Below are 10,901 nucleotides of genomic sequence, written 5' to 3' on the forward strand. Positions count from 1 at the left end.
TCATCAAGTCAGGTATACAATTTTCTTATTTCAATTTCATGTAAATAAATTGAACACAGCTTAGTGAAAAATAAACAATTTGACATTATATATTATGTCTAAAATTAAATGTGTATGTATGACGTATACAGTATACGTTTAGTTGTTTTGGGTTATTTTGATCTTTGTTTTTAATCCATTTTTTTGGCCAAAATTACATTTAAATATACTGCTTCTAACATCACTTGGTTATAAAACAATATCTCACAGTTGGATAAAGTCACACAAAAATGTCTTTATTTTTCAAATAGTTTAACAACATTTCATGAATCAAATGTAATCATTAAAGAAAATCATCTTATTGTTATTTTGATTTTGTCTGAAGGTTATGGTTGTAGTGTCTGGACTTAAGCGCTCATAGTGGATGAGCCTACATTTCCCAGAATCCCCAGACAGAGGACAGGACTGCAGTGCAGAGGGCCAGGGCCAGAGGCAGCTGTACGGACGTGGCCCCGTTACAAAGGTCTGTAGTACAACACTGGAAGGTGCTGGTGTAGCCAGCCCCCACCAGGTTGCCCGTTATCGTCTTCCCACACAGATCAGAGTCGATGCAGCCACGGGAATGAAGGGAGAAGCTTCCAGTGGCGTTAAACTCTGTGCAAAACACAAACACAGCAGTGCCATGAAGGAAAAGTTTAACCCTCTTATTATCCATGGGGTCAATTTGACCCCATTCAATGGTTTATCATTAAAAAACAATAGTTTTTTTTTACCCTTGGTAACCAATTTAACATTTAAATTTAATATTTAGATTCAACATTTAGATTTAGATTTAACATTTAGATTTAGATTTAACATTTAGATTTAACATTTAGATTTACATTTAACATTTAGATTTACATTTAACATTTAGATTCAACATTTAGATTTAACATTTAGATTTACATTTAACATTTAGATTCAACATTTAGATTTACATTTAACATTTCGTTTCAACATTTAGATTTAACATTTAGATTTACATTTAACATTTAGATTTATATTTATTTTTCATGTGTACACATTCTTAACAATGATATAAAACATGCCGTTTTACCTAAATTTTCATCTCAAAAGAAAGAAAAATTAGCTAAATGTGAGAAAAGTGAGCTAGATATTCACAATATGTTTTACATTCGGCACCCATACACTGGTGCCAACAAAGATTCCATCTGCATTCGTGTATTTCAGGATAACAAGAAGCGGTTTAAAAACGACATGTTTTCGTGTTTTTTTATTTCACTTGCTCCTTGTCTTTATACTTGTTGTGAATGTTTTCTTACGTGCTTCTGCTTTGAAGCAGCTCTCCGTTCCGTTTGCACAAGTGGCGTCACTTGAGAATATGCACCTCCCAAAAAGGCCGATGGGGCAGACACGACATGTCAGACACTGTGCTGTTCAACAGAGAGAAAGGAGATGATGTCAGGTGTGCCCTACAATTAAACAGTTAAACATAATGAAGGACAATTACCAAAAGTCTCATGGTAACAAGAAAAACAAATGCAAGTTTCTGTACTTACATTAAAAAGTAATCCAATCTGTGAATATGTGTCAAAATATGGTCACATTATAAAACTGATAGCTGTACATTATATCATGATATGTCCTAATGTGCTTTGTGCGTGTGAAACTAGAAAATATTTTAGATTCAAATGTAAAAAAAAAAAAAAAAAAAAAAAATAGTGCATTTCTGCTCAATGGAAATAACTGAAAAATCAAATAAAATAGTGTTTTCTGAAAAACTTTAATGACGTTTAAGGTCACTTTTCAAGCAGTTTAATGTAAAGACAGTAAGGTAAAGACTATGTGCAAAGATGGCATCAATAAGCAAATAAAAAGATTGAATATAAGACAAAAAAAAAAAGTTGTGAGTTGAGGAAGATGAGCTTTAACACAAGATTTAAAATTAATCCTGGATTTTTACACCGTTTTAGAAACATCAGAACATTTCACTACAACTACACATAAACAATCAGCATGTAAACATACAGACTATATGAGGATGGGATACTATAAATCAGTGTTTCCCAAACTTTAATGCCACATGTACCCCTTAGCCTGTATAGTATCCCTTTGCTCATATTATACATTATTTATTTGTGTCCAACATTAACCTTAAATTTAGGCCTTTTTATTCATTTATTTCTGACATTTTACTTGTTTTAGAATTAGAATTTCAGCTTTTGGTGTATTTTAAAGAGTAAAAAAGTCTGTGTGCATATATACATATATATATATATATATATATATATGATATTTTATACATATATAAATATATATATAAAAGATCTATCATATTAAATGAATAAACTGAATTGTTTCTGTGTACCTCCTGAGAGGTGTTCAAGTACCCCAGTTTGGGAACCACATAAATAAAGATCCAGTTTTCCACTATTCATTTCTCACACTGTGTTTACAACACATACGTTAATCTCACAACTTGTGATGTGTGACTGAAAAACTGAAATCTAAAATATGTTCAAATATTCAATAAATCCGCAATTAGCCTTTCCTGCCTCCTGATACTTTTTAAAACTTATTTCACACATTGTATTCTCGTTACACCAATGATGCCATTGAATACTAAATAATTTCAGCAGTTTCCAGTGCTATCCCAGACCCAACGTTTTAATAATAATCTGTGTGTATGTATTCTATTGTCACTCACCGACTACAATCGTGGCACTCAGAACGATGGCAGCTTTCCAAAAACTATTCATAATTCCAAACTTTTAGGTCAACTGAGGATTTCTTAAGGATTACCTACAGCTCAAACAATTGTCTGTCAGTCAGGAGAGAGCTCGTAAAAAAACAAATGACTTGGACTTTAAGGATGATTCGCATGCCAGGAAATGCAACTTTGTAAGAATCAGGATCTACAGGTTCCACGGGTCCATTGACGTAATACGGAAATTTTGATGTATGCTCGGAAGGTTTGGGCTTGAAATCATGCCAAAACCTACAATGGATTGTACCTAATGTCATATCAAAGTTTGTAAGTATAAAAAATAAATAAATAAATAATCGTCCGCCTTGCAGATTCACAGTTGCAGTTTTGTATTTGCAAACCAAACTGAGTTTGTTTGGGATTGTTGGGCGTGAGCAAAACGGGAAAGTCCATGTTCAGATTTCAGAGAATTGTATCGGCACAAATGTGTTATACTTTTTAGCTACAGGTCTCAAAAACACAGATTTGCCTCTAAACCGAAATCTATATCCATCCAAATAGATTTAACACAAACACAGAGAAAACAGGAGACATCAATAAAGTCCAAGCAAGAGAAATACTCAGATGATTTATTTAGAATAAGCAAGCAGAACAGAAGTCAGCCTGAATCCAATCCACAGTATACAACATCTTTAACAAGAGGTCAGAGGTATTAAAGACATTTTAGTTCAGGGTCCGATAATGGTCCAGTTGAATAAGTGGGCCATTTTATTTTAGGTGGGGAAAGAATAATCACTTTAACATTATTGTGACCTTGTTTTCAATATCAGTTCAAGTCACTACAAGTTTCCACAATTATCAATTAAAAATGAGAAAGGGAAAATGCAAGCCCCTGAAAATATTGTGGAGTTAGTAAATTTGAGATATCTACAACTGGATTATTTGGTAAATTTCACAGTAATTGATTTTTTACTTTCTCCAGCGGGTTGAATTAGAGGCTGTAAAAGATCAGGTTTGGCCCTTGGGTATCGAGTTTGACACATGTACAATAGACTATGGCTCAGGTCACTCAAAAAGTCTCATTGGTTAAAGCTAGGGTAAGCAATTTTCTCCATACACTTTTTAAGTTTTTGGTTGAAATTGTCTTTATGTCCTGACAGAAATTAGGATTTTATGTGTTCTGAAAAAGGAACGAAGAAAATCTGTAACAACTTCTACCAATGGAAACAGAGCTAACCGTTTTTTTAACACATCCCCCTGCACGAGCTCACACTGAAAGCGCATCACTGCTGACAGAGTACAAACAGAATTTTTGGTCACGTTTTTTAACATACATAATGGTAAAGTTTATTATTTAATTACTGCTGAATGAAAAAGTTTCTACACAATACAAGTGATGAGCTGAGCTCTTCTGCAGCAGCTGTGCACATGCATGTGAGTGAGACAGAGCACAGAGGGGAGGGGCGAGGGGGTAAAGGCGGAGCCATCAGGGAGGCTACATTCAAAATCATGCGAGCTTTTGAAAATTGCCTACCCTACCTTTAATCAAAGCAATATCAGTTATTGTAAATGCTCCAAACACACTATCTATACAATGCGTTTACAGTTAAAAAAACAGAAATAACAAGGCAGGTGAGGCCTTAGTCACTTTTCGGATGAAATACAGGATCCACAGACTCCAAACAGTTAATAGTACGACTCCCATAGCAGCAGGAAGACTGGGCTGGATGGATGTGGCTGTGTTACAGCGGTCACTGCTGCAGCAGGTGGTGGTGACGGTGTATTCACTGATCAAGAAACTCCCAGTTTCAGTTTGGTTGCAGGCAGACGCAGCCGTGCAGCCTTTGGAGTGAAGCTGGAAACCGCTGGAGTTGAACACTGAAGGGAGGACAAGAATATGGAGTGAGTTCAGCTGGTTTAAAAAAATAAATATTCTAAACCAGTGTTTTTCAACTTTGGGGTCGTGAGCCCATGTGGGGGCACTGGGAATTCAAATGGGGGTCACCTGAAATGACGAGTGTGAAAAAAAAAATCATATTTCTAATTTTTTTAATTATTATTCCATTTCAAATTAAAATGCCACACACAGAATCTCAACTGTGTTATGTATTTACACTTCCTCAAATATAACTATAGTAAAAAAATAAAACAGTAAATAAGGAAAATTAAATTTTTGTATTTTCTTTTAATTATTATTATTTTTTAAATTAAATTACACACAATTTCAAACAACTGTATTAAATACTATCACTTCCTCAAATATAAAGCTCGTTAAATATAGTATAAAAATTAAATATATTTTTTTAATATTCCTGTTCAAATAGGGTTAGGGTTGCAATCTCAAACAACTGCATTACATGCTATCACTTCCTGAAATATAAATTTTGTTAAAAGCTACAGTATACAAATATCTGAGCTGGTGCATCTCGTCACTATATCACAAACATAATACAAGAATAATTTTTTAAAAAAAAGTCTGGGGTTGCTAGATATTTGTGATATGAAAATGGGATCAAGACTCAAAAAAGGTTGGGAACCACTGCTCTAAAATGTCACCATGGCTTTTGGGAATTGAAGTTCTGGTAATGGTCCATTGATTGTCTTAACACACCCTGCCTTGTCAGAGTGTGCGTGTGCGCTAAATCTCCACCCAGGTGTTCCTTTCTGCCTCCTCCTTGCTCTGCATCTGGATGCTCCACCATTACTCCCTCAACCATCCATCACCAATCCAACTGGATGCATGTGTAAAAGATTATTTTCACCTTATATTACCCTACAATGTCTGAAATTGAATTTTGGCACAACTTAACATGAAATAAAGTCCTCCTGCCTTTTGTATATGCAAACAAAAGACAGGTGTGTATGCAAAGAAAGTACAGCCCATTACAGAGAATTACTGACTTGATGACTCACTGGTATCAATGTGTAAACAAAGCAGCTTCTTTCATACAGAGGTAACGCCCGTTTACTTTGTGCCTTCATAGCACAATAACACCGTACAAACTGCTGCTGAGTATAGCACACAAATGACAAATAATCATTGGAAACATTTATTATGATCAATAGCATTCATTTTTTATTATTTACTTTATTCATGACGTGATACACCATGTTTACTTGTGTGTACTTATTTTGATTAAAAAGTCATTAGATCAAGCTGAAAATACTGCACTAGTAACTTTTTAATAACACTTTGAAAATTCTAACTGAATTTAAATGCAAAAAAAATAACTAATATACAAAAAACTTGTTCTGACAGGGGAAATGTGGCCCTCTAGTGACTTCAGTGTCTCATTGCTTCAAGATAAAGTTGAACAAATGTAGCAAAAAACATTCAGACATTGTACACTAATTAATATTTAGATAATTATTATTACAAAACAGGATAGATTTGAATTGGCTTTTTGGGAAATCTAAGAATGGTGCTTTCTACTGATAAGCTATCAGTGGTAACTAAAGTCAGACAATAACACTTTCACCAACAAAAAACAACCACTCATTACAATACAAGGTCTCAAATAATCGTAAACTGGGTATACTGAATGTGCACATTGTGGATGTACAGATGGAAAATGTGCAGTAAGTGTGTGACAATGTCAAGTCTAAATTGTATAAAGTTAAATATTTTCTAACAGTAAAGAGTGTAGGCCTCATAGAGCAATAAATCAAAGATGATTTGGTAAAAAAAAAAGATGCAAAAGGTAAAAATTGACATTGTCGGAAAAGTTTCGCACATTGCATTGTGTTTTTTTTTATTTTTTTTTATTTTTTTTTATTTTTTTGTTCTTACTGTGATTTCTTGCCAAACACATTTCTGGTGTTTTTCAGTCTGAAAGTTGCAGCAAAAAACAAAAACAAAAAAAAGCGGCTGATGATTATTTCGGACTTTTCCGCTCCAAATCCTGTCAAAATTAAATGAGTGAAGTGATACTGGGAACAAACTACAAAAAACCCTTCTATGCATCAGTCTATGGACTCCACCTCCCACAATGCAATAGAAAAAACCTTTCTGAAAAATGTCAAAAAACTGTGTTTAGTGGAGATTGAAACAAACTTTCGAGCTGCAACTTTAACATTTTACATCTTTGTTTTTAGCAAATTACTTTCATTTATTGATCTCTGAGGTCTACATGATTTCTGTTTTCATCAGACAAAAAAAAAAAAAAAACTAAGATTGTGTACTTAATAAAGTGGCTGTTGGGTGTAACTTAAACCATGTTTTTATTTTACTTTTGATGTACAAGTTACTTAAACTTTGGTAGCAACATACCAATGATTAAGAAAGAATTTCTCAGTTTAAATCTTAGCTGTAATAATAGAGGAAGAAGTCACTTCCAGCTTTAGACATACTGACAGAGACAGTGATTGAATTGATTAATACACCCCGTTAGAAATGAGAGAACATGTGAGAAACTTTTACTCACTCAAGTTTTCAGAGTAGCAGAAGAACTCTGAGTCCTGGCACTGTTTGGTGAAGCTGAACCAGCATTTCTCTGTTAGACTCAGAGGGCAGTAGTTACAGGTCAGAGACTCTCCTGTGAAGCACAGCACGGTGTTAGACAACCACAAGGGCTACCGTATTGTTTTTCCATCTGAAGGTGAAAATAGAAATTTAAGGAGCAACAATACAAGTCGCGTTTGTTTTAGCTGCCAAAGTAAATATTGGTGGATTACTAAATGATTGCAAATATTTAGTGAATTTATCAAGTTAATCTTTTGGAATTTATTCTTTATTCATTCTGACAGGAAATTCCAGGAATACCCAATGAAATTCCTGATGTCGCCTTTTCTGTTTAATAATATTAAAACTTTGAAGCGAAAAAAAAAAAAAAAAATTAGCACAAGTTTTGTTCCCCATTATACACCCAGTCCATTACTACAGTACTTAGCTTGTTACTTGTATTCAACCTTCCATAAAAACGGGCTTAGTTTGTATTTTCTAGTCTTTTAATGTTATTTAAGAAGCCAGTGTCCTCAGTTCTCCTTATATCACTGTAGCACTGCACGAAGGACGCTGAAATGCTCACCTTCGTGGGCGTGTCTGTTTACATGTCAATCACGGCAGAGCGCTTCCTGGAGGCGCGGCTAATCCAGCTCAGTGTCACGTCAAATTCGTCATCAAAGTGGGAACGCGTCATCAAATTGGAGCGATGTGTTTGTGCTCACCCTGCAGTAAGAAAGGAGCAAATCACCCTCTAACTATTGATTGAGGGAATCAATGAAAAAAACACTTTGGGCATGTGTATGAAGCCCTAATAGCACTTTATGATGTTTAACGCACAGAAATGTCCATTTAGCTTAGCATGGGCCCTTTAAAGAGAAAGTAACAGGTCTGTGAGAGCCATAATTCTGGCTTGTCTGTATGTGCCAAATACTTTTTTTCTTTTAAACATATAAATTCTTTAAAAAACATACAACGTGATTTCCTGGATTTTTTTTCACGCTCTGTCACTCACAGTTGAACTGTACCTATGATGGAAATTACAGACCTCTCTCATTTCTTTAAGTGGGACAACTTCACCAATCGGTGGCTGCTAAATACTTTTTTGCCCCATTGTATGCAAAGGCATCTGTGGTTCACGGCTCAACTAGCTCTCTCTCTATCCTGTTCTGTTGGTCCTTCTGTCCACTAACCCCAACCAGTCGACGCAGATGGCTGCCACCTCTGATCCTGGTTCTCCTGGAGATTTCTTCCTGTTAAAATGGAGTCGTTTCTTCCCACTGTCGCTAAATGCTTGCTCATGTGAATCTTGTTGGGTTTTTTCTTTCTTATTATGAATTTTATAATTTGATAAGGGCATTGAGATGACTTTGTTGCAAATTGCGCTATACAAATAAAATTGAATTGAATTTTCTGTACAGAATTCTAAAATATTGAAGATTACGAACCTCATTACCAAGTATTCCTTAATTTTACTAGAAAATACTACTTGTATCAGCTTAAATATGATTCATATTTACCCGTAAAATGTAGCAGTAGTTTGTGCTTTAGAATTATTTTTCTAAATCATCGGCAAAGTATTTTATACAAAATAAATTACTTTAAAGGCCAGGACCTTTGGAATTTACCATGCTCGTACTCACTGGAAATGACAATAACACATACAAAATGAGGGTAAAACCTGTATATGTTGACGTGTATGAGTTACTCTGTGGTTGAAGAAAAATCACAGAGGCTTGACATCATGTCAACATGTAAATAAAACAAGAAATACACGGGGTGGTGTCGTGATGAGCAGGTGATTTGAAAAGAGGCTCAGGGAGTACATGAGACAAAAAAGGTTTGGAAAACCCAACAACCAAAATCCAGCAACCAGGTTGTTGATACTCAAAAAGACTGAATTGTGAAGGAAATACAAAAAAATTAGGAATTATCAGATTCTGTACGCAATTGTCAGAATGTTAGCTTCTAACCTGAATGCTTGTGTAGAATCATTATTGGGGGATCTCGACTTGGTAAATGTGTAAACACACACACACACACACACACACACACACACACACACACACACACACACACACACACACACACACACACACACACACACACACACACACACACACACACACACACGAGGTGAAGATAATGATTCTTGGAACAGAAGAGATCAAAGACCCATGAAGTCACCCCTGTTGGTTATCACAAGTAAGGCTGTCACTTTAACGCGTCAATTGCGATTAATTAATAATAGGAAAAATTAACAAGCTGAGAAAAATTTATCATGTGAATCTTGTTAGGTTTTTTCTTTCTTATTATGATTTTTTTTTTTTTTTAGCACCTCAAACAGCGCAGAACCTTTCTCCATTGGATGCGTATCTGGTATACCCACATTACTGAAGCACTGGCTACGATGATAGCCCTGAGGAGAAGTCTTTGTGGGCGTTAATTTTGGTTTAAAGAAAAATACATTGGATTTAAAACTAAAGCCCAGTTGTGTGCTAATTGTGCAAGAAATAGTTTGTGGAACAGCGGAGGTCTTCTAGCCTCCAGCCTTCCAGCGGAGCTCCCCCAACTCAATACTAACTATGTAGCAACTAGCATGGACAGCGGTCCTTCTATTCTACTGTTCGGACTACTACTACTAAGTGATTACTTGATGTTATACTTTATTTTGCGATGAACAATGTTATTTTTGATGCGCTAATTTACAGCACTGTGATTAATGGGTCCGTTTCATTTATTATATATTATCTGAAGGAGAGAAAAAGCAACAAGTTCTGTGTTCAATAATTTAATTGATCATAAAATTGTTCTGGTTATGATGTGCTAACTTATAGCACTTCATATGGACCTGATGTTTTATTTCATTTGGATTTTCTATTATTTGTAGATTGACTAAAATACACATCAATATTTCCCTGATGGTCTAAACTAAAGGTTTCAGCAGCACTCGGGACTAGTTTCACATACAGTGGAATGTAAAAGGTTCAAGTCTGTTAAAAACAAACAATAAATGACTTTATAAAGCCACTTTGTTATACATAAATGCTTTGATCTGCCATAATAATGTAATTTCAATAAAAAATACCTCAAGTTGAGGGTGTTTCTCAGCTTTTTTATGAAAAATTAAAAAAGACTAATTAATCACAGAGCATAATCAATTAATTGCACAATATTTTTAATCTATTGACAGCACTAATCACAAGACCAGCAAATGGTGAAGAGTTGGGGGTCATACGCCCACCGCTGGACTCTGAACTGTCAAAAACACCATAGGAATAAGGGTGTCTTTGGCATCCGAAGCAGTCTGCTGTGAAGGAAACAGAGATCGTGCTTGTAGCTTTACATGTATTAAGGTTATTGATTACAACATGTATCAGGGTTATTGATTTTATGTTAATAACTCGAGTCATCTGTGTGAGGTGATGAAAGAAATAACACCAGCATTAAAAGTTCTACACTGACGCTACTTGTCTCGGTCCTCTTTTTCCTTTTTCCGGTACGGAAAACGCTTACTGATGTTTTAGAATGATTTATTGTCAGATTGCAAACTGTTTGCACTGTAAGATGATGCAAGTACGAGTTGCTGAATCATTTCAGGGCAACGGGAAAAAAGGTCATGTTGTTAAAAATCAAAGGTGTTTAATTTGAACATGAATGAATTGTTTCCTGTAACATCTGAAGAATCACGTCAGTGGTCAAAAATTTTTTTTCGGAAACTTTATTTTCTTATGAGGCATAAAGGGGAAAAGAAAAACAAAACAATAAAGACAC

At 35.0% G+C, this 10,901-nt stretch overlaps 1 protein-coding gene across 1 annotated transcript; it reads right to left on the reverse strand.

The window, feature by feature from the left end:
* Positions 1-254: 254 nt before the first annotated feature.
* LOC114472277 (ly-6/neurotoxin-like protein 1) lies at positions 255-2,851 on the reverse strand. The gene is made up of 3 exons (XM_028461475.1): positions 2,687-2,851; positions 1,302-1,412; positions 255-633 (listed from the first exon to the last, which is right to left on the reverse strand). The coding sequence occupies exons 1-3, from the start codon at positions 2,736-2,738 to the stop codon at positions 410-412; spliced, it is 387 nt and encodes a 128-aa protein (XP_028317276.1). The 5' UTR covers positions 2,739-2,851; the 3' UTR covers positions 255-409.
* Positions 2,852-10,901: the final 8,050 nt, after the last annotated feature.

This window comes from Gouania willdenowi, chromosome 11, assembly GCF_900634775.1.
Source record: "Gouania willdenowi chromosome 11, fGouWil2.1, whole genome shotgun sequence".
Lineage (NCBI taxonomy): Eukaryota > Metazoa > Chordata > Actinopteri > Blenniiformes > Gobiesocidae > Gouania > Gouania willdenowi.